Source organism: Teleopsis dalmanni, chromosome 1 (genome assembly GCF_002237135.1).
Source record: "Teleopsis dalmanni isolate 2A chromosome 1, ASM223713v2, whole genome shotgun sequence".
Lineage (NCBI taxonomy): Eukaryota > Metazoa > Arthropoda > Insecta > Diptera > Diopsidae > Teleopsis > Teleopsis dalmanni.
This window is the reverse complement of record NC_051846.1, coordinates 74,869,112-74,893,010: the sequence shown is the minus strand read 5'-3', so window position 1 is coordinate 74,893,010 and position 23,899 is coordinate 74,869,112. Positions and strand designations below refer to the sequence as shown.

Genomic DNA, 23,899 nt, shown 5'->3' with positions numbered 1-23,899 from the left:
GATAATAGTACTAACATAATATATTAAAATTTAATTATAATTTCTAATTTTTTCAACATATTTAATAGAAATAAAAATTACTTCAACAAATAATTTTTCATAATTTGCATCTTTTTTAAAATTTATTTAGTATTATTTTTAATTTTTTGCTTTAGACTTACTAAATTTGGAACAAATTTGTTTCAATTCAGTGGACAAATGTTAACAACCCTAATATTCACAAAACAAAAAATTAAAAAAAATATCTGAACCAATATTCAATAGAAAACCATATGTACTGGAATGCACACGTAGTGGTTGCTCATATCTCTCATATCTTATATCTCTCTATTCTTACGCTGAAAGCATGTTTATTTATTTTAAGTGTGACAGCATCGTTCCACTTGCCCATATGCATCTATGCATCTGCACATCACAACATAATGAAAAAGTATCTTTGCTGATTTCCTCTGAACACTAGTATGAGAAGCGCGTGCATGGTTTCGATGTTGCAGCATTTTTCGAGATCAGCGGCAACAACACCAACACTGCTGCTTTACTGTATCTGAACGCGCCTACTGTTTTACATTTTTTTTTTTTAACTAAAATCACACCCTTTACATTCTTTTTTTAAACATTTTATCCAGTTTGGTTTGTTATTGTAGATACTCTTGCTTTTAGTGTTTGTATTGGAACAAAGTGCCAAATTAACCACTTCAAAGAAGCAATTTAAAATTCTTTGAGGGGAAAAATTTAATTCTTATTTAATTATCGTACATAATTGAAAACGTAGTAATGAAAATTACTTAAATGCAAAAGCAAACCACAATTTCGAACTTTTACTACATTCTATATATAAGTAATTAATTACATTCCGTATATGTGTAGGTAGGTAAGTTAAAATAAATTGAACCATGAAATGGTAATATTGGCAAGTAAATCCTTAATATATTTTTAAACAAATAACTAAATAATTTTTATTTAATGTATCGCAATGAAAAGGGCAAGTAACCGATAAGGTGTAGCAAAGATGTATACAAGTTTCTAGAATTCTATTTTCATTTAGCTTAGCTACTTATATCAAAAAACAGATTTAGATTTTCGAAATCTAAGAACTTTACAATTAATAAAGAGATTGAATATGTAATCAGTTGAATTAAGTTTTTATCGATTATAAATTGTAAGAAATAATAAATACTAATAAGATGCTGAAAATGTGTCGAAGCTAAAAGCTATCAATGATCAAGCAAAACCTGTACTGAAGTTCTAAAAATTAAAATTTGTTCCACACAAGTTGACTGACATTTAAACAGTCAATGACTTCCCTTATTTGCTTGATTTAGCACACGGTATTTTACGATAAAACGATAGCACTTCACAGATGCAGAATTTATCCAAAGGGTTTGTCCTAATATCCTGAAGTACCGTTACTTCAATCTCAATTACTATTCTTATTCCGCAAAAGTCATGTAATGTTGACAATACTTCAGCAAGGATCCATCTTACGACCTCATGTGATTAAAATAGATTTCCTAATTGTCCTAATTGTTTTAAATTTAAATACTACTATATGTATTTAGTATACTAAATATGTATGTTCCGAACGTGGGATATATATATATAGTATGTATACCATATAGTATATAATGTATATATATATATTTTTTATAAGCTAGATAAAATTTGCTGGAATAGTTTTAAATACTGTAGTTGTTTAATTAACGAAAAGTTCCTTGGGCAGTCCATATAGCTTTAAGTTAGGTTATTGTTCCTTGAAAATTTTTTAAAAATCGATTTTTTTTTGGTGACCTTAATTAATTTTTCATATAACTGGTAATAATGGTTGTCTTGTAAAATTGTGATTTTAGTGTAAAATGTTTTACTTTTTTAAGCCCTGCAGTTCTGTGAAACATTTTAGTCATTTTTTTCAGCGTCCGATTTCTTTTTACATTATTTTTTTCCCAGCAATATTTTCCAATTATAAATATAATGGGCTATTTATTCAATGACAGAATTTTATCATTCATTAAGTTTTATGCAACTAATGTATTTATTTTTCACTTTTTAACTTTTAATAAAAATCAAAACTGTTGTTAATTATCAAAAATCTACAACGGTTGCAGTGCTACGGTTCTTTGGGCGCCATTCCTATTTTAATTATCAATATAATATTTGTAATATACTATAGTTAGAAGTCCTAAGAAACTAAATGTAAATCCCTATGTACTTAAACCTATTTATTCATTATAGTTTTCAAAATTTATATAACAAAATTTTATATAAAGGAGCACATTCATAATCCGCTGCCCAAGACAAACATTGCTGTAGAGCAAGGGCAAGGGCGCCATAAATGTAATAAAATAATCAGAAAAACAACGACTTGGTTACAACACATGAACTCATAAAAATATCTTGTGTATGTATATTTCAGAAATTTTAAAAATACAAATATAAGATAAAGTTCAACCAATTTCCAGACATTTGTGTTCGTGCATATCTGCTTTTAGTTAAAAACTTTGAATCAATGAATAATAAACTGCAAAACATATGCAACTTGAACTGCCTAAGTTCAACGGCATATACAAAATTTTTATTCTCATCTTTGAATCTAACAGAATGAGTGATGGAGGAGCACACACTTTTTGACAGACATTTTTTTGCTTATACACGTACGATATGATACTTAAGAAGGCATAGAAGAGTGACAACAATTAACAAAATTATCTTAAACTAAAAATAGTTCGATTAAAGTTTTATACTTAAAAATAAATTATTAAAATATACAAGTAACACAGAAAAATAACACACACATCCTATGTAATATTGGCAAAACAAAATAAAGGGAATGGGGAGAAGCATGCTGCATGCTGCATGCTGCATGTGCTGCATACTGCATGCAGCAAATATTTCGCTGCAAAGTACCAAATATCGAAAAGTATCTGCAACGTGTACGTTTTTGTAACAGGCGCGCAATGCACCACGCAATCTGAGAACGTAACGATGACGATAACCAAAAAGAATTTTTAGATAAAAGAAAACAACAAAGAATATACATTTCTGAACTTGTGGTTGTTGAAAATCCAGAAAGCGAATGACGGATAAATACGGCCAACGAACAATAAAACTTCTTAAAATGAAGACGAGATGACAACGATGGAGACGATGTTAAGGCGCTGCAACAACAATGACTCATGGCTCAAGATATGTTTTTTGTTTTTTCACACATATATATATATATATATTTCTTATAGATAATTTTATTTTCATTCTACAATTTGTGCTGCAAATTCAAATTGCAACATCCCAATAAAAAAGTTGCAGCTCATGTTTTTGACATTTAATTGGAGTTGCATACACGTTTTTTTTATGCGCCAACAAATTGTATATGTCAAAATAAAAAATTTTATATTGCAGATATTATAAGATAAAATCAAAAATGGTATTTTAAAAAGTCTAGTAACTATTAGTATTTGTAAATGTATTTTTTATACTGAGTACTGGCGTTCAATATTTGATATTTTATTATAATAAAACTGAACCAATTTATGTATATTGAACGGCATTATAATAACACTTATTTATATATATCCTAGAGCAGAATACAAATTTTTAATTCTTTGACAACTTAAGATTTCGAATGGTTCGATCAATCTATAAAAAAAAACTGATAGACACTACTTGTTTATAGTATATTAAATTATTATTATCTAACGGGCAATAACATTTGTTAGCACCTTTGTCAACCATCTATCATGCATAATTTATCTGCATAAAGTTTGCAATTACGTGTTAACATTGTAGATGAATTTTCGATAGTCGGAATAATTATTTTAGTTTTAAATAAAAACACATATTGTGAAACTAATTATTAGCATAAATAGTTCCTAAAGTGTACTATCTATATTCCAGATATTTGTACAAAAAATAGAAATAGTAAGAGAAAGATAAAGAATTGCGAAAAAAATGAAATTAAACAGACTTTCAGATATAAGTATCTTTACAGTCAATCAAAGTGAGAAAATAGATTGAAGAATCGACATGGGATGAGGATGGCGTTTAGAGTATTAAAACACCACTTTCTCAAAATATCTCAAAAAAATTTCTTATATCAATGTTCGCGACCCTTAATCACATAAGGATTTTACACATTGACTCATAACAAGTACAATTTATAAGGTATGAGCGAATTAAAGTAAATGGTAAGTTGTGTCCTAGAGAAACGGTTCTAAAATAGAAAATAAATTTAACAGACAGAAGATATAATTGAAAGAGTAGCACACCTGATAAACATTCAAATGACTAACTGAATTATTTAATAGAGATCACAGGAAGATAAGCTCAAAACTGGCAGATCTATTAAGTGACAGCAGCGCATTACATATCTAATGTAAAAATTTAGTGGTTTGATGTATGGTATATGTATGAAGTCTTTTCATGCGTTATGTATCTTTTAATTCACTTTCACTTTTGCGGATCTGATCTGATAATCTATAAAAATCAACAAAAGTATAAAAATGTGTGATTTTTATGTCAATGAATGTTCCAAACGTGGGATATATGCACCCCACAGATGAAGTTTGATGTAAATGGATGCTGTTAACATAAGATTTATTGTAAGCAGACGCAATTGAATTGTTCAGAACAGTTCAAAATAAGGATAATGACGTAGGGAAATCTAGCAGTTTTTGAAAGCCTTACATAGGGTTTACTACAAAAAAGATTAGGTTACACGTGTCTAACGTGTTTAGTTACCATTAATTTGCAAGGTTGCCTTAATTTTTCACAAATTAATTGACAGCTTTATAAAGACAGACGAAATTGTAAAATATATTGACAGAACTATAATACATTTGAACTATACAATGGAACCAAATATGATTAAAGTAACAATTCTGACCGTATTTAACTTATTATTCATTAAGCTCAAAATTTAGGTGTCAATGTTCTAGAAATTTTTTCAAGGAAATTTTTGTCTATAAAATAAAATTTACATTAAAAAAATTACAAGTCCAATTTATGAGACCAAATTAATTACTTTACAGCATATATTTTTCTTAGCCGCAATTTTTTAATTTTTCTAAACGAATTTTTTATTATATATTCCAATTTTTTTAAACTCAGTTAATACAAAAAACCATAAATTTGCATATTATAAAAAAAATTTTTTACCGCTTTAATCCATATGATAAACATTTATTATATATAGACAAAATTATCATCAGAATATAATTTTATAAATAAACTAAAAACTACCAATACAAACCATAAAGAAGCTACTATTCAAAAGAGAAGAATAGTACATTTTTTAGAGTTCCCAATTTGGAACTTTAAAGTGTTAAAGTATAAACAGTAGTAATTTTTCAAATGTATTGATTATTAATGTGTTATACATATTAAACAAATATAAAATATTTATATATAAAAACTATACAAAGCAACCTAAGTTCTGGTTTAAACCGTTCTTTGTAGTAGATGTAGTTTAAATGTAAAGTAATCAACTTCCTACGGTTGATATGGTATATTTTAATAAATTTAAATAAAACCAGTTTTATAGATCTAAATAATATCACTTGATTGCGTTCTTTATAGCAAATGGTTGCATACGAAAAGCGGTTGACTTAATATAACTATAATAATAGTTATATTAAACTATAAAAAGCAAAACTATAACAATAAAAATTAATTAAAGAAAACACGTACAGTAGATTTTTTAGTAATTTGGTGTTAATATGTTATAAGAATATTAAATATACATATCTGTATTAAAATGTTAAAAGCGTTTAATTTTTAAATCAATTTCTACAGCTAACAAGGAGTGTTTTACAATTGTCATCTTAAAGTTAATAACAATGAAAAATATCTTATTGTACAAAATATTTATTGTGTACAATAAAAAAACGACCTCAATGTTTTAAATGACTCAATCAATTTAAACTTAATTAAATTTACTGGATAAAATGAAATATATGACGAAGGCTAATTTTTTATCATTTATTCGCCCTGGTCATAAGAAAACGAAAACATTTTATTAAATGCTTCACACTTGACATGCATTTAAAGCAAATTATTATGTTCAATTTTTAGGGTTTCATAGTAAAAATTATTTTTTAAAAAAAGTTATAGCTTTAAAATAAGTAGCTTTTATATCAGTAGCTCATAAGCTTATCCACGAAACAAATTATTAAATAGCATAATTTCAAATAATTCCAGAGATATAAAAGTGTTATATTTTATAACAAAATTTTCAAATTTAGAAAACTATAATTTCAGATCCCCTATTTTTAGGTGCGACTGCTGTGAAAGACAAGCAATATTTTCTTTAGTGATCTCACAAGTGTTTCTATGGCAATCAACTTTTTATGCATATCAACAATCGGCGGCAAACCGCACAGATACATATATGCAAGCCTTGAAAATTATATAAAATATTTGCTTTAACAATTACAGACTTTAATTTAAATGCCATTTACAGTTTTTACTATTCATTTAAAAAGGAGAAAAATAATTATTATAAGCTGTTTAATGAGATACGTTCAGTTAAAAAGTTGTTAGTAGACAAATAAAATCAGAGTGAACTGCAATAAAGCACTGAACTAACTATACGTAATATTTAAAAATAATTAAGTACATATAATGCAGATTTATTGGATTTATATATGAAATATATTCATTATGACAAGTTAAAAAATGTCTGTGCTTAAAGAAGTAATTAGATCAATTTAGCGGGATATTGTAACCACCAACTACATAAATTACTGCACTATATCAACTATAGAAAAATCAGAGGGATCATCTGGTTATGTTATGTTAAGCCTTTTCCGAGTTAGTGCATCTGGGCACTTTTACTCTATGATAGCTGGGGGGATTCTGCATAGTCTCGCCCATCTCACTGACTAATTAGAGTATTCATGATAACCTTCATGATTATTCAATGATTGATCTAAGATCTGCGTACCGCCCCGTGTGATTAGTGATTACTCTGAGATTAGATAGTGCTAAGTAGGGCAGCTTGTCGGTTTTTGCATATAGCTTCAGAGCTGTGTCCATTATGTATTTTTTGACCGAATCTATTCTAAGGTCTCTTAGCATGAAAATTCGTGCGGATCATCTGGTGGATATAAAGAAGAAAAATGTCTCGGTTACATTTAATGCATGCCCTACAGTAATTAAGAATGATGTCAAATAATATCAAATTTATCAACTATCTTATATGATAGACTTTTGCAAGGATCAACAGTTACTATAAGTTTAGTAAGTACATACAACAATATTCTCTGGCTCAACGTTTCGAAAACTCAATATTGATAACTATAAATTGAAGTACTTCAGACACTGTACTTAGTACAACTAAAAAACTCTTGATATAACTGTAAGTAACAATATATAATTTATAATATATTACTTATTCAGTTATTTTCAACACTCGACCCGTCATGACAGTATAATTTTGACACTTAGCCCGAATAATAAATATATTTTTCTTTATATATCACTCCTACTCCATGGAAATATTTTCCATAAAAAAAGATTTTCAAAAGTATAGATATATTTCCGTTGGTTTACATTTTATTAAAATAATAAAGTAATTAGAACTAGACTTAACTTGATTCTTTTTATAAATAATCAGATTAGTTTTACATGCATTTTTAACATAAAAGCATAGTGAACAGATTTTTATTTCAGATGATATCGCCTTTATGGTAACAACTTCAACGAATAAACCATTGGTTATACTAATAAGTATAATTTGATAACAAAATTTATATTAGACGATTTTTTATATATATATAATTATAACTACTGTTATTATTTTCAAACAATAGCTTGAACTTTTGATAAGAGCATCAATACAATATTAATATTATAATATAGATATATATATAATACATGTTATATATAGACATATATAATATACATATGTATATACATATATAATAGGCATACATACATATATATTATTTACATATATTGATTTCATTAAACTTATTTATTAAAAATTTAATAAACTTGTTTAAGATGTACTTTTATTTTTTTTTTTGAAAAACTAAGAACTACACAGTTGTAACAATTGCAATATAGATGGTAATTGCATCCTTTTTAGTGTATAATCTAAGAAAATCACTTACCAGTTTTTAATATACTAGCTATTAGAATGAATGCAGAAATCAGATAGTATAAACATACCAATTGGTAAAATTAACTTTCTAATAAAAAGAAGAAGAGTACAATATTCAAATTCAGAAGAAATGAGTAAGATTGGTAACACATAGACTAATTACATTATCGTCATCAGAGTATACCAAAGTCAAGAAAACACCGACAAATAGTTAATTCTGTTTAGCTATATTTACTAAATTATAATGACTATTTTTAATCAGTACATAACTCAAAGGTCTTAAATGCAATGGCAGTCGTTTTAAGATCATAGCTCTGTTAAAATTGTACATATTTTTCCCGATGGTAATGTATTACAAAGAAATGATTCTACTATAAATTAATAACATAAAAATATAGTTTCAGTTGTAATGTCATAATTATATAATTACACAAAACTCAACAACTTCAGAAAAAATTTAATTTCAAATCAAACACTACTTTGTGCTTTACTGATAGGTCAATAACAGAACAATGTACAAGTGATATTATAAAATAAATATTTTATCATTGAAAACTGACATGTGTTAAATTTTACTATCGTCTAAACTGAAATATTCGCAATATATAGATAATATCACAATAGCTATAACCCAATATGTAAGGAACTACTTTCCTGACAGAATTATTAACTTAAGGCAACACATTTCTACTTATCTTTTATTTCCTGTATATTTCAATATACCTTAGCAAAAATTAATTTTCGAGCTCGTCAAGAAAATTATAAATTAATAATGACAAGGATCTAATTATTAGATGACAGTTAATATAATTTAGTTATAGAATAAGAAAACAATAAGTCAAACGAAAAGCAGACATTTAATATGTATATCTAAATTGTGTTATATAAAGCTACTGAAATACATAATCAAACAATACTTAATGATAATTTTAGAACAGATAAATACTTGATCTATGATGAAGGTTTACTGTCGTTAAAATAAAAACATCTGGCTAACAAAATTAATCTCTGAAAGATGTAAAATTTGTGGAATTGATATTAAAACTACCCCGACAATCTATCTGCGGAATGCATGGGCTTAGTAAGGGTTAGAACCAACACCCCCTTACTAACTACTTATTGCAACAAGAAAAATTTATCAAGTTGTAAAAGATTTTTTTATCTAATAGTAATTTAAAAATACAACTAAATTTAAATAATCATACAATACGATCTAGTTGGTTTTAAAGTTAAGTCTTCAACTACAATTACTTCCTGAAATCAATTTATTGGTAACCATCACATATTTGTCTATAAAAAAATTAATAAAAAGTGAAATCTAATTTAATTTTTTTAGAACCAACACCCCCTTACTAACTACTTATTGCAACAAGAAAAATTTATCAAGTTGTAAAAGATTTTTTTATCTAATAGTAATTTAAAAATACAACTAAATTTAAATAATCATACAATACGATCTAGTTGGTTTTAAAGTTAAGTCTTCAACTACAATTACTTCCTGAAATCAATTTATTGGTAACCATCACATATTTGTCTATAAAAAAATTAATAAAAAGTGAAATCTAATTTAATTTTTTTATAAAAAACTGAGAATGATTAAAATTAAATAATTTTTTTCGAAAATAATTCACTTTATATGAAAGGATTAAAAATAGTAGTATTTACTATTTATATAAAATTAAAAAACCATAAACATTACGCAGCAGTTGTATATGTGTTTATTTCCGCATATTGATTCTATATATATGTTTTGTATATTTTTCTTATAAGATATATAATTATTTTTTTATTACTTAAAGTAATTCTCGATGTATTGAAACATCTTTTGAATTTCATATACACTATAAAACCATAAAAAATTTTATAGTATCTCATAAATATTTTTAGCATATTTTACTTGTGTGCGAAGGGGAAACTATCACCGGAAGTTACTATATATATGAAATATAGTAGTATAGTTCGGAATCTATAACATTTCAGAACTTAAAATGTTATACAACAAAATTTTATTTGTTTAACTGTTTTTAGATGATTGTTGTGAGTATATTTAATTTACTTAGTCAGCAATTGTTTTTCAGCAGACTTGCAATTTATAAAGTCTACAAAAAATGCAACAATTAAAAATTTTCGGATGGATTGAATTTCATGAGCAGGTTCTAAGTTTTTTTTTAACATTTTTCTGGTTTAATAGAACAACCCGATACATAAGTAAACAGTCACGCGTATTTATTAATTTCAAGCAAATAAAAAGCATATAAAGAAATAAAAAATAGACTATTTTTAATTTAGTAATTTTAGTGCTAACTTCTTATTCTAGCAATTTAAAAACCTACTTTTTTCTCTATAAAAAGCAACCAACAATCAATAATTTTAATATTTCTCAAATTTAAAAACAAAAAATTTAAAAATGCACTCACCAAAACTTTAGCAAATCTTCGATCCAGTTCCTCAGATGTTGGCATTGGTTGTTGACTACGACTTCGCACACTTGGTTGTCTTACATGATGATACTGTGAATTGGTGCCAATATCATAGCGTAAATCTTGTTTTTGCAAAAATCCAGTAGTATTTGAACCACCGTTCTTGAGAGTATGAAAATGTGAAGAGCCACCGGCCCCACCTTCCTCGACTAAATTGTCGGCTGTCGTTAAATGGCGGGATTTAACGGCACCCATAATGGCTGCTACACGACTCGTACTTCCGCCGCCTGGGCCTTGTCCGGAACCGCCTCCACCTCCGCCGGCTTCTCCAATGCTATCCGGAGCGTATAATACTGCACTTATTGATGATACAGCGTCCCACACTGTCGTCTGGACAGTGCGACAGAGTGCACGAGTTTTTGCTGGGCAACTTGAAAGTTGCTCCTTTATTTCGTTGAACAGATCCAAAATTTACGATTAATTGACAACTTCAAATTAAAAAAAGACGAAAGCTGTTGTTTTGTGCTTTTAAAGTTTTTTGCAAAAATTTATTTTAAAATTTTTTGTATAATTTTGAAGACTGAATAAAATTTTTCTTAAACACTTTTGATTTTGTTTTTTTTTATCAACCTAAAAAAATTTTACACATTAACAATTTTGAATTGAAATTTCAAATTAATTCATGAACACTTGATTAAAAAAATTTTATTAAAATTTTAACATAAAAAAGGATATTTAATAAAAGCGGCTGGTTAAAAATTCCTAATCGGCTTTTGCTCCAACTGCGCTACTCAAATGTCAACAGGCATAGGTAAGAGAAAACAGACAAAGGAATAGGACAATGCAAAAAAAACTGCAATGCAGAGAAATATTAAATTTTATTTTGTCTGGGTAGCTTAATAATAATTTTAAAGATAATTATTTCAACCAATTCTTAAGTAATTGCGTTTGACACTTTAACCCACCCTTTTTTAATGAATTATCATATATTCAATATTAACACAAACAGAATTGAACTTCAATTTACTTTAAAACCTAATAAAGCCGCTACACACAAAACACAATTTCACTTTTTATATGATTTTAATTTATCTCAAATTTAATTAACACACGATAAACAAACTTCCTTGAAAATACACAAAATTTAATTATTTTTCATTTTTCGAAAATGCGACACATCAATGCCTACCGCCACGGACAAAACTAAACGACAGAATGATTTCAAACGAAGCAAGACAATAAAACGAAACAAAATGAAAATGAATTTATAAGTGTGACCATACTAAACTAAAATGAATTTTTGATTTTCTAATTGCTTTTATATCGAATCCAATTATATGATCCCAGTTAAAATAAAAATATTTGTTTTCTATTATTATCATATATATGAACATATTCTTATTTCATTTATTATTTTAACATATCATATATTTCTATAGGTAGCAAATTCTTTTCACATGTGGCAGCAAATAACAAATGTGTGTTGCATGTAATGTGTAATCATAATAACCTTGCCTTACTTTTTATAATTGATCGAAATAATAATATGACTGATCCACGAAGTACTCGTAGTAACTTTGAGCCGTAAATTTTCGAGTAAATGAAAGCATCTGTGAGAGTGTAACATCCCTGTCGAAATTTGAAAAGGCTAGACAGACTACTCATACTCGTATTTCAAATAAAATTTGTGTGATGCTTGAATCAGCTGTTGTGGTTTGTATTTAAATTTTTGTATTGTTTATTTGCGCGGCACTGGTGTTCTCACCAGACTTTACACAAAACCGTTCCATGAAAATATGTGTAAAGGGCGTAATTTGCCACTTTATTTGTGTTGAGCTCTCAGTTTGTACTTTACTTGTGTTTTACTTGAACTTTGCTACAAGTAGCTCGTGGAATAAACCTCATATTTTTAGCATGAAATATTCAAACTATGCAATATAATTTTAGGTTTCTTCCTCTGACATGTATTTAACACACAAATCAATTTTGTCTGACGCAAGCAAATTATTTCTGATTTAAACCAGAAATAATTATTTTTTATAACTTAGTTATTCTCGATTTTGCTAATTCTGCTCGTTTCAATAATGTCAAATGCTAATATTCCGAATATAACAACTACATTAGTTTTAACACAATTTATTTAAGTAACTCAAATGTACGCAAAACAACAACACTTTGTGAAGTGATCAAACATTTTAGCACTTGCAGAAAAAATGTTACCGACTCAATAATCGAACTATTGTGAATCTTCATTGTATATTTCAACGAATATTCCAATGATCTGTCGAAGTATGTAAACAAAAATTCAAACAAATTTAAAAAGCTTCACAAATTTGAGAATTCTAGAAATGAAATATTTTAAAAATATGCAAAATTGTGAAAAATAAATATTTTAAATATATAGTATAAGTATAATTGATATATTTTAAACTATTATTAATTTTGTTGTAAAAACAATTATCAAAATTTCCTGCACTATTCATTTTAATTCCTTATGTTACTTTATTATTTATTTTTATATAAAATATAATTCGCTTGCATTATGTACACATATGCAAGATTTACTATTTGCGAAAACATAATACTTGACAGATTGTAACAGTGATGCCAGTATCTCGCTAAGCACCTACTAATTACTGTTTTTTCGCCACACTTAAAAGCTGCCAAAAACACCTATTGTATTATTGTCGCTTCCGTGTAAACATACTGATGTGAAAATAGTTTTATTAAAAATGTATCACAACTAAACATACTACTACCACTTATTTTGATAAAAATAATTATGAAAAAATTGTTCATAAGTCCATCAATGTATTCCCAATCAAATCTCAATATTATGTTTTAGTAAAAATATGATTATAAGAATTGCTTCCCTACTTCCCTAGTATAAAAATTGCTTCCCTAATCGAGAAGCTTAGTATGTATGGTCTTACTAAGATCATAATAATTTAAATTATTTTGCATTATTCAATCATTATAACTAAATTACTTTTTAACCTCATGTTTTGCTTAATTTAATTTATTTGCCATATCTAAGTTATTAGTGTTATACTGATCAAAAGCCATGCAACTTCCCACTTATTCATGCTAATTGACAAAAACGTTAAGTGGAATAAAGAAATGTATTTTTGAATATTTTTTTTTTTTTGAATAGTTTTAATCACTTCTTTATTAGTTTAATTTCGAAAAGGATCTGCAAAAACAAAAATTCTTTTTATATTATTTAAAATAATTAAGCAAGTAATAAATAATGCCCCTACAAAAAAATACAATTGAAATTTAACAATATATAATAAATTTAATAAATATAATTAATTAATTCAAATATTTTACAGCTGGTTTATGATTTTGTTCTAATATAAAGAAAAATTTAGCACGATATGAGTTCAAGCCTTGGTACCTGCAGTTGAAAAAAATTATTTACGAGTAATTAAATATAAAAAATAATTCCAAGGTCACTGATGATGAGTGTTTGGTAAAACTCGAAACAGCTGTATGATCAACCAAAAATTCAATTATAAAAAAATTAAATGTGAAAAAATAATAAAAAAATATACAAAACATATTTTTGTTGTTGTATAGTTCACTATGTTTCGAAGCCTTTCTATCAATATATTGTATCAAATCAAATGTTTCGAAGCCTTTCTATTAAGTTAAATAGTCACTACAATTATAGCTGACTTTAAATTACATTTTAATTTAATTTCTTTAAAAAGATTTCTTTACTGTTAATGTCACAAATATACGTACATTATTCTTCCTTCGTTTTGTTACCGTTTTTTTAATTGAAATACAGCAGTGTAGACACTTGCTTTTAATTATGTAGTTACAACAGATTAAGACGTGATAATTATAACCATATTATTGTCACAAATTAACATTTTAATAAACGCCATCTAATTAATAATTAATTTAAAATTTTTGTCGTTAAGAAAAAACTTTTTTTGAAAGTCAATTTTAAGGAGCTCTGCATGATAAAATCAACCAATTTCATTACTTTGTAAATTAGGGTGTTCACGGGGCACTGGTTATCGGGTTATGTGATGATAAAATGAAAAATAATCTGTGTGCACCGTGAACAGACTTTTATGTAGGTTATCTGGTTATTTTTATACAATCAGCTGTTCTTTGTTTTTGTCGTAAGTACAAAGAAATTTAAATTTCAAAATCAACACAAAATGCCTAAAAAGAGTATAAAAAATCAAATTATAGACTTAAAAATAAATGCAGCTATTAAAGATCTTGAATTTATCGAAGGTATGTGTTTTAAAGCTTAATAGTTGCAAAAATCAAAGTTTTTCCATTTATAGACACAGCACACTTCGATCAATGGCACGCTCTCATTGATGAAAGAATGGATGAACTAATGGAGATTTAAGAACAATCACATCTTATCGACGAGGGGATGAACTAAGTGTGCCAAAATCCATTCATTGGCGAGATAATATTTTATGTTGTTTCGACGAAGGACGATTTTTGCAAATGTTACGTGTCAACAAGAGTCAATTTGCTCGTCTTGTTGAAATATTTGCAAATGATATAATATTCAAAGGTTCAGGATCCAATTTGCAACTGCCCGTGGATTTACAACTCGCGATAGTACTATTCCGTTTAGGCTCTTCAGGAGAAAGTGCATCAGTGCGAAAAATCGCGACAATTTTTGGAGTGGGAGATGGTGGCACTCTGACCAAAATTACCCAGAGAGTATTTTCAGCAATTTTGAAGAAATTACCGGTATACATTCAATGGCCTAGTGCGACTGAGCGTAGGCAACTTATTGCTCATACGTTCAGTGAGTTACCATTCTGTATTGGTTATATTGATGGAAGTGAGATAAAGCTGGCCGAAAAACCTAGCAATAACCATGAGGCATATTTTTCTCGTCAACGAATATATTCTATTAAATTGCAAGTTGTATGTGATCATAAGCTCCGCATCATGCACGCATTAGTGGGTAATCCGGGAAGCTACCATGATTCTAAAATATTTAAGAAATCGCATATTGCAACAAACAGCGCGTGCTTATTTACTGGAGAAGAATGGATTGCAGGCGACTCTGCGTACCAGTTGACTAAACATTTGATAACGCCATATCGCACCAATTCTTCTTTAATGAATATTGAACAACAAAACAAATTCAATAAAAGACACAGCCAATACCGCGTTAGAGTTGAAAATTGTTTCGGAATCCTTAAAGAAAAGTTTTGCAGTTTAAAACAAATGAGAATTAAAATAAAAGACAAAAAAAGCCAAAAATTTTTCAATTCTTGGATTCTCGTTTGTTGTGTGTTGCATAATATTTTGTTGGAAGACCGCAATTTTTCACAATTTGAAAGTGAGAATAGCGAATGGTGTGAAGCGCAGTATGATAGCAATACTATTGCTGCACCTACACCTGAGCTAAAAAGACAAACACTGTATAATATGATGTTTGAATAAAAGTACACATTTTTAAATTTTTTTAATAAGTCTGTTTTATTATTTATTTTTATATTTCACATCAACTTTATATTTTTTAATTCTTTCTTTTTGTTCTAACTCTAATTTCTTGAGTTTGAACTCATTCTCAACTTTCTGCCTTTCCAATTCTAATTTTTGTTTTTCCATTTCTTTTGTCCACTCGAATTTTTCAATTTCTAAGCTTAATTGCTCTTTCCGAAATTTGACCCGGTCACTCTCCATATCTTTAAGCTTATCAATGCAAGTAGGACGTGCTGTACGCTTAACCTTGTTTTCAAAGGAGATAGTTTCTGATGATGCTGATAGTTCACCATCCAATATAACACTATCTTCTTCCAAATCAATTGCATCAAGAGTACAGTCCAATGCGTTCGATGTGTCCATTACAACAAATTCAATTTCCTTTGAAGGTGAAAAAATGTCGACAAGCTGTTCGTAATGTGGACATATTTTAACCACCTTGTCTGCACATAAACAAAAAATTTAAAACTATTGTAGTAAAAAGTCTGCACTAAAATGATTATAAAGTTTACCTTTTACAGTAATTGTATTGTCATCATCTTCAACTCCAGCGCCTGTTGAATTAATCCATGCGTCTGCTTTTTGCAAAGTACTCTTCAGATGGCGAATTTTACATTTTAATATGTTCCAATTTGCATTGATGTTTGTTTCTGCCAACAATTTTTTATAATATAGCTGGGCTGTTGGTTTCTATCATTAAATATATTTATAAAAACAAAAGTTATAACCCAAAGTAACAAAAATACAAATCAAAATACAAATTACCTCTATGTTCCTGTGCTCTTGCATATAGCTTAGTACTGTTTTTATTTCTTGCTCCGTCCATTTCTTTACTTCATTTTCACGTTTACGTTTCCGCATTTCGTTAGACACTGAAAATGGGAAATAAATAAGACATTTGTATATTTTTATTTAGTATAGATCATTTCAACTTACTTTTGCAAAATGTTTGTTTACGTTTTAAATGTTTGTTTACAAACGAAACTAGCTTCAAATGTTAGTGATGCCAATTTGAAATTCAAAATTCGTGGTGCCATTTGGTGAAATTAATCTTTTTTGTAATGCCATTTGCTTAAATTTTATATTATTTTTCAACACTGCAAATAATCACATAACCACATAATTTGTATACATAGGCAGGGGTTGTGCAAAGTTGGTTATTTTTATTCAGTGCATTTTGTTGTTGCTCATATAAGCACATACACACATAACCCGATAACCGGTGCCCCGTGAACACCCTAAATGTAATCTACATTATTTATTCACAAACACTGTGTGTTTAATTTGATTTGATCGTCTTATTCAGTTAACAAGTCAAACAGATTAATAAATATTACTAAATCGATTTATCTCTAAATTAGTATACAATCTTAAACATTTGCTAAATTTTAATTCTATTATATTAACCTACATGTTAAATTTTTGTAATTCTATTAATATTAATTATATATGACTTCATTAAAACATATTGCTGGAATTCGTGAACGAATGTTGAATAATACATTTTCATTTACGGTTTCAATTAAAAAAAAAAAATAAACGAAATGAATCAAAACTGTGTTTTACTGTATAAACATATTTTTATAGCACCTTCAAGCTGGTATTGATTTATTGCAATACATAAAAGTATTACTATTAACCAAAACAGATGTTCAAAGTAACAATTTTTATTAATTATTATTAACGGAACGTCTAATCTTGTTTTTTTTTACATTCTGTAAATTCAACACAAATTGTTTTGGAAATATAATATATAGTTGAGAAAGTGAAAAATGTGTAACAAAGAATTGTCATAAACTACTTAAATATGCTTATGGATTATATCCATTTTATGGAACAACTCATCGATTCTATAAATACATGTAGGAATGTGCAAAACGTAAATGTAGCAAATTTTATTGAGGTTTGTTTAACACAATATGTTTAGTATTAATATGTTTAGCATTAACTGCACAGTAAGTTTAACAAGTAATACTAAAATTACTTATGCTATATGAATAGAATGTTACTTTGTCCATAATAAATTCAATTAATCTAATTTAATAAAAAAAGATCTAATAAATATATCAAATGTAATTTTTATTGAACGACATAATATAGGTTAACATAATTAATGTACAATTGCAAAGTGTGGCAACATTGTTTTGTTAAAAAATCAACCCTGCTGCTTTCACTTTGGAAATTGTTAATAAATGTCACACACTTAGTTTTTCTGTTTAGTTTGTTGCAGTAATACAAAGGAGTAACATCGAGTAATAAAGTTATTTTTTAAATACTTTAAAATCTAAGTGAATTGTTGAATATGTCGTCTCCGAAAGATTATACAGCACCATATGGAAAATCTGAACCAAAATATGCTTCTCAATCCGAAGACTATATTTCTCTGGAAATGGGTGGACCTGGTCAGACGCCATCGTCTAGTAATATGCAACAACATCCATATCGTCGACCAGGACGTTTCTTTTCAACGCCAGCAAAATCTATGAACCGGAATTTCGAAGCGGAAAAAAATATACCATTCTATCGAAACAATCAAAATAGACCGCATAGGAATAAATTCAATAATTTCCGTAAGAATAACCGCAACAGCGAAGGATATCAGAAATTTGTAAGTAAACATTAATATAATTATCTCAATATACTTATTTTTTTTTTAAATAGGAACAAATAAACAATCGAATAGATGTATCGTATTACCATCCAACCATGGTGGAAGATCCATGGGTTGAGCTCATGGAAAGACACACAGCGCTAAAGAAATCGGCAAAACTGTATAATAATATAGATGACAAGAATGATGGATAAATATAAACATTGTAAACAATGTTTTATGTAATTAATAAACTTTTTCTTATATTAAGGAAAAATATAACCTAATTCTGTAAACCACAGCTGATGTCTTTGATATTAATATTATTAACTTACTTTTTTTATTGAATTGATATAAATAATGTACAAAGATGTGCAAGTATAGAAAATTGTATCAAAGTCTTCAATAAAAATGGGATGAATTGGTTTTGTACTTCCTTTTTTGTATATATTTTTCCCAATCTTGACTTAAACGATTGTATATGTTCATTGCTGCTCTTGCGTCCTCAATAGAGTTGTGTTCTCCTGTTTGAATTTTTAAACCAAGTATTTCTTCGCTTAAACGTTTTAATGATGGTGTTCGGCCATTCGATATTAATCGAGACAATGGCCTGTAACGAGAAGTGTCACGTATATTTTTATATGGATGTTTTATGTAGAGGACTGACAAATCTTTACGTATGCCATGACCAACTAATATTTTGCCTGTTCAAAAAAATGTATATGTAAAAAATTAGTCTCACCGTTATATTTAAGAAATTAATTCATTACCTTGCAAAATTTCAATAACTTCATCCTGTACAACAGTAATATCTTCTCCATTTTCAATATCGGTTGGTCTTATTCCACTTATTTCAGTACGATAGTCCACCACCTTCTCTCGTGGTTTTACATATTTATCCAATAACACTTCGCCTGATTTATTTACAATTGAAACACGGGCTAACATATCATCATTGCCATGGGGCCCAATACCAACCATTTCACAGTCCATTGCTACATAGAGTTCACGTTGTGCTTGACGTTTCCGACGTTGGCGTGCCGATTTACTGAGCTGTGAATTCAAACTCTCCGAATTTTGTTTATTTAATACAACTTCCTTAACATCGTCATCTTTATCCGATGAATGCTTAACCCAATTTGAACCAGCAGCATTTCTGCTTATATTTGTTGGTACAAGTAACTTCTCATCAATAGTTTCTAACCCAAATAATATATTAAGATGCTTTTAGAATCAGTGTAACCAACTATAGTAAGATTATTAACAGACTATTTTAAATTCAATTACCAAATTAAAACAGTCATATTTTATTAAACTATATATTATATTATCGTGGAATGTAATAAGCATTATCTCTAAATCTATATATAGAAAGAACGAATTTCTTATTGGGTTTATTAATTTCATAGATTATTAAAACAATATATACGCTAGCGACATGACTGTTTGGTATTCATATTACTTACATTCATTTTAATAATATAATATATTCAATAATCAACAATTAAATATATACCTCTAGTTACATTGTTTGCTTTAATACAAACATTCTGATCCGCTTTATTTACAACAGGAGCATGTGCTGAGCTTTCCGCATTGTTTGCTTGATTAATAGTGAGTTGTATTTCTTGCTGACGTCGTTGACGACGACGCGCCGACTTACTCAGTTGAGAAGTTGAACTGTCAGAAGTCTGTTTATTTGATTCAGTTTCTTTAGGATTATTACTATGATTTTCAGAAATATGCTTGTTCCAATTTGAACCAGAATTATATCTTTTTATATTTGTTAGCATGTGTTGCTTCTCGATAGATTTTGATTCTTGGGATGAATTTTGTGAATTTTTATTTCTATTTTCTTTTAAAGGTTTCTTTCGATCGTTGTTATTCATTATATAAAGGCACCTGAAAAAGTCTTTTATAATCAACACAAAAATTACAAATTTATTATTTGTTATTGTATGACCAAAATAATAATAACCACACACTTTATTTTAAAAAAATAATGTGTCAAACAAATCTGACTTTTGTAGAACTGCCATATTCAAATAATAGTTTTACACATATTTGTATATGTTCAGTGTAATCCCAGTAAAAATTCAATTTTTCAAAAACATATTAGGTCTGTTCCATAAGCTACTCGTACTAACCTAACCGTAACACTACACAAGCGCGTTCCACCAGCAAATTTTCGAGTACATGAGAGCATCTGGGAGAGCGTAACATCCCTATCCAAATTTGAAATTGCTATACAGACTTTACTCGTACATTTTATATCAAGTTAAATTGTGTTCATGAGTGACTCAGCTGTTTTGGTTCGAATTTAAATTTTTGTATTGCTTATCTCCGCGGCACTGATGTTCTCACCAGACCAGACTTTACACAAAGCTGTTCCATGAAAATTTATGTAAAGAGCGAAATTTGGCACTTTATTTGTGTTACGCTCTCAGTTTGTAGTTTACTTGTGTTTTACTTTAGTTTTACTACGAGTAGCTCGTGAAACAGACTTAATCTATAGAAATTATGTTAAGCATGATATAGACCAGGGCTGTCCAGACTAGATGCGATCGCGGGCCAATACAAATCACTGTACAGATTGGAGGGCCGCAGAAACAAACATGTACTTTCATAGTTGTTTTCGACAAAAATGAAAAAGCGGTTATAATATTAAATTTCTTAATTTATTAATATAAATTCATTTATTTGTTATACCATAAAAATAAAATAATGTAGTTTTACCAGTACTCAAAAAGAACATTTGCGTGATTATAAATATAAAATAGATATAGATATAAAATAATTATATGTTTATGTTTATCATTTTATCATTGTTTACATGTTTATCATTTTATAGCTAATTTTTGCCTATCAACAATATAAACTTTTCTACTGTCTATTACCGATAGACAACAACTCACAATGGCTCTATGGTAAACAAACAAAAATTGGTATAAACATATGAAATTTCAATAAAATGTGGATGTATTCAAATATCTTTTGTATTGTAATACATTTCAAATGCGGTATTGATTTTGATTATAAGTGGGTATTGCTGGAAATAGACAAAAACTTTTTGTTTTTGTACATCTGGGAATGTTTTTGTTAAACTATTAAAACTCAAATAATGATAATTAATTAATTTTTTATTTATTAATTTATTATCTACATATATCATTAAGTGTAGAAGTTATTGTTTAAAACATTTATTTTTTTATGCATTGTTTTATAAATGGATTATATTATAAACATTATTTTATAATAATGTATTTAACTTTTAAAGTTTGCAAAGAGACATTAGGTATTCCTATCTTAGTTTCAATAATTCATAATATAATATAAATCATAGTAATATTCAATATATTAGAATTTTATTATGTTTTAATTTATTTTGTTTTATTGGCGTTTTGAATAATCTTCGGTTTTACTCTGTTAGGGCACCATACATATATTACATTACTATTTTTATTGCAGTAATTGGCAACACCAAGCAATACTCGGCCAAATATTCTTTAGTGCTCTCATTTTGTATTTGTAAATTTAGGAATTCCCATTCAAACTTCAATAACGCGTCTCTATCTATTACGCTTTTATTCTTTTAAAGGAATATTAAAGAATACGTGCATTTCTAGCTCGGGAAAATGGAGAAAAAATTATCTAAGTGGTCCACTTTAACGTAAGTATATATTTACACAAATACATGTTATAAATAAATTTATTTTGATAAACAATTTTTAATTTCAGCGAAAAGGAAAAAGTTGATATTTTATGTGATGGCCTTGATACGGACTGTAGCTTTATTGCTTCCGGTAGTCCAAATTCTGAAGCTGTACATTGCCATCAAATCATATTGTCACAGACCTCTGAAGTCTTTTATGATATGTTTGCTAAAAACGCTGGTGAAGACTTGACCAATAATGAAATTCGTTTGGACAATGTCGAAGCAAATACTGTCCATCAATTTATTGATTTCGTTTATTTTGGAAACAAACAACAAATAAGTAAGCTCTCTCTTCAAATTCTTAAGGAATTGGTTTATCTTGGAGAAAATTATAAGATCAGCGATCTATCTGACTCTTGCTTGACTGCAATTGATAATATCAAAACCAACATATCTTTAAGAGATATAGCTAATTTTTATGAATACGCTCACAGAGTAGATAATAAAAAGCTGATTGAATTATTCAATCTTAAAAAAACTGTAAGTGCGCTGTTGAATACAATATTCTATTAAATATATATGTATTTATTTTAAATTTGCAGGAATGGTGTAAGAATGTACAAAGAGATCAAAATGATATTTATTGCTCGTCCATATACGACATGAGTTCAGCTTGTTTCATGGATTTTATAAAAATATTTGCAAAAGAAAATGTGAAACATTGTTTCGAAATGGTACAATATTACATAAAAAGGAATTTAAGCGATAAAGCAGTTGAAGGTGGAAATGGAGAAGAGAATTTAAATAAATTCGAAGATGATGATCATCTTAAAAAACCAAATGGTGAAATTATAAATCGCGAAGATATTTCTGACGTTTCGAAGATTGATTTAAAAAGTCCAGAAAATAATTCTAAAATCTTAGCAGATACTTCGAATAAACGTCAACCTAATATCAACGAAGGAGATAATTCTGATGCATCTCAAGATGACTTTAAGGACAAAGGAACTATTTCTGAAGCATCTAAACAATCAGAAATTTCTAAGAATCAGAAAGGCGGTTGCGGAAAACTACAAGAAGACGAAAATAGTTCCAAGGAATCTAAAACTTATAAAAAAAATAAATTAATTATAAATATGTTGTTAAATTTGATTGATTTCAAAAGTATGTCTTTGGTTGAATTTCTCAATGGACCTATTAACTCTGATCTACTAGACGCTAATACAAAATTAGAGGTTTTAGCGGAGATTGTTCCAAAGAATTAATCCTGTAAATTTATCTTCAAAAAACAAAATTTAAGAATACAATTAGTATGTACAATCATATTCAATAAAACTACTTTTCGATACGTTATTTTGACTATATATAAATGTTTTTATTTTTTTTTGTATGTTTATAAAATTTGTGTTAATATACATAAATTGAAAAAGATAGATAAAAGAAAACTTTTTTGCTTCAGCTTTCTAGTCTACGGGATCTGGTTTCCAAAGTCAGTGAAGGGAGTTTATTTAAGTATGAAATAAATGGATTCGGTATACATCATGGTTATCCTAAAATACAATTTGTATAAAATTTATTTAATTTAAATTTTAATATATATTGTGATACACAATAAAGAATGACATCAGTTGAACTTAACTCTTAACTAATTGTGAAAA

The 23,899-nt window shown here is 27.9% G+C and overlaps 5 protein-coding genes across 9 annotated transcripts in view; 2 read left to right on the top strand and 3 right to left on the bottom strand.

Moving 5' to 3' along the window:
• The window catches only part of LOC119670359 (formin-like protein), a 66,879-nt gene extending 55,895 nt beyond the window's left edge, over positions 1 to 10,984 (bottom strand). For 3 of the 5 annotated variants that reach the window (XM_038080594.1, XM_038080628.1, XM_038080603.1), the window contains exon 1: positions 10,513 to 10,868. In XM_038080594.1, the coding sequence (XP_037936522.1) occupies positions 10,513 to 10,770 (258 nt within the window). In that variant the 5' untranslated portion in view covers positions 10,771 to 10,868. Of the gene's footprint in view, positions 1 to 10,512 lie in introns of all 5 variants that reach the window. The other 2 variants (XM_038080611.1, XM_038080619.1) reach the window with 1 other exon arrangement.
• Positions 10,985 to 15,953: 4,969 nt separating this feature from the next.
• LOC119669253 lies at positions 15,954 to 16,903 on the bottom strand. The gene is made up of 3 exons (XM_038079080.1): positions 16,762 to 16,903; positions 16,509 to 16,686; positions 15,954 to 16,439 (listed from the first exon to the last, which is right to left on the bottom strand). Exons 1-3 carry the CDS (start codon positions 16,855 to 16,857, stop codon positions 15,994 to 15,996), a joined length of 720 nt encoding a protein of 239 aa, XP_037935008.1. The 5' UTR covers positions 16,858 to 16,903; the 3' UTR covers positions 15,954 to 15,993.
• A 1,295-nt stretch (positions 16,904 to 18,198) lies between these two features.
• LOC119672221 lies at positions 18,199 to 18,882 on the top strand. The gene is made up of 2 exons (XM_038083217.1): positions 18,199 to 18,604; positions 18,658 to 18,882. Exons 1-2 carry the CDS (start codon positions 18,299 to 18,301, stop codon positions 18,799 to 18,801), a joined length of 450 nt encoding a protein of 149 aa, XP_037939145.1. The 5' UTR covers positions 18,199 to 18,298; the 3' UTR covers positions 18,802 to 18,882.
• Positions 18,883 to 18,918: 36 nt separating this feature from the next.
• LOC119672220 (RNA exonuclease 4) lies at positions 18,919 to 20,592 on the bottom strand. Its single transcript, XM_038083216.1, has 3 exons — positions 20,103 to 20,592; positions 19,357 to 19,785; positions 18,919 to 19,290 (listed from the first exon to the last, which is right to left on the bottom strand). The coding sequence occupies exons 1-3, from the start codon at positions 20,473 to 20,475 to the stop codon at positions 18,989 to 18,991; spliced, it is 1,104 nt and encodes a 367-aa protein (XP_037939144.1). The 5' UTR covers positions 20,476 to 20,592; the 3' UTR covers positions 18,919 to 18,988.
• Positions 20,593 to 22,003: 1,411 nt separating this feature from the next.
• LOC119668709 lies at positions 22,004 to 23,585 on the top strand. Its single transcript, XM_038078310.1, has 3 exons — positions 22,004 to 22,256; positions 22,325 to 22,781; positions 22,844 to 23,585. The coding sequence occupies exons 1-3, from the start codon at positions 22,222 to 22,224 to the stop codon at positions 23,504 to 23,506; spliced, it is 1,155 nt and encodes a 384-aa protein (XP_037934238.1). The 5' UTR covers positions 22,004 to 22,221; the 3' UTR covers positions 23,507 to 23,585.
• Positions 23,586 to 23,899: the final 314 nt, after the last annotated feature.

Excerpts from the sequence above, each read along its gene's own strand:
- LOC119672220 (XM_038083216.1), bottom strand. The coding sequence starts at position 20,475 with ATGAATAACAACGATCGAAAGAAACCTTTAAAAGAAAATAGAAATAAA. Across the intron at positions 19,786-20,102 it reads AGCAAACAATGTAACTAGAG|AAACTATTGATGAGAAGTTA; the intron begins GTATATATTTAA and ends TATTTGGGTTAG. Across the intron at positions 19,291-19,356 it reads AGTTATTGAAATTTTGCAAG|GCAAAATATTAGTTGGTCAT; the intron begins GTAATGAATTAA and ends TTTTTTGAACAG.
- LOC119668709 (XM_038078310.1), top strand. The coding sequence starts at position 22,222 with ATGGAGAAAAAATTATCTAAGTGGTCCACTTTAAC. Across the intron at positions 22,257-22,324 it reads TCTAAGTGGTCCACTTTAAC|CGAAAAGGAAAAAGTTGATA; the intron begins GTAAGTATATAT and ends TTTTAATTTCAG. Across the intron at positions 22,782-22,843 it reads TATTCAATCTTAAAAAAACT|GAATGGTGTAAGAATGTACA; the intron begins GTAAGTGCGCTG and ends TTAAATTTGCAG.
- LOC119672221 (XM_038083217.1), top strand. The coding sequence starts at position 18,299 with ATGTCGTCTCCGAAAGATTATACAGCACCATATGGAAAATCTGAACCA. Across the intron at positions 18,605-18,657 it reads GCGAAGGATATCAGAAATTT|GAACAAATAAACAATCGAAT; the intron begins GTAAGTAAACAT and ends TTTTTTAAATAG.
- LOC119669253 (XM_038079080.1), bottom strand. The coding sequence starts at position 16,857 with ATGCGGAAACGTAAACGTGAAAATGAAGTAAAGAAATGGACGGAGCAA. Across the intron at positions 16,687-16,761 it reads AAGAGCACAGGAACATAGAG|AAACCAACAGCCCAGCTATA; the intron begins GTAATTTGTATT and ends ATTTAATGATAG. Across the intron at positions 16,440-16,508 it reads CAATACAATTACTGTAAAAG|ACAAGGTGGTTAAAATATGT; the intron begins GTAAACTTTATA and ends GTTTATGTGCAG.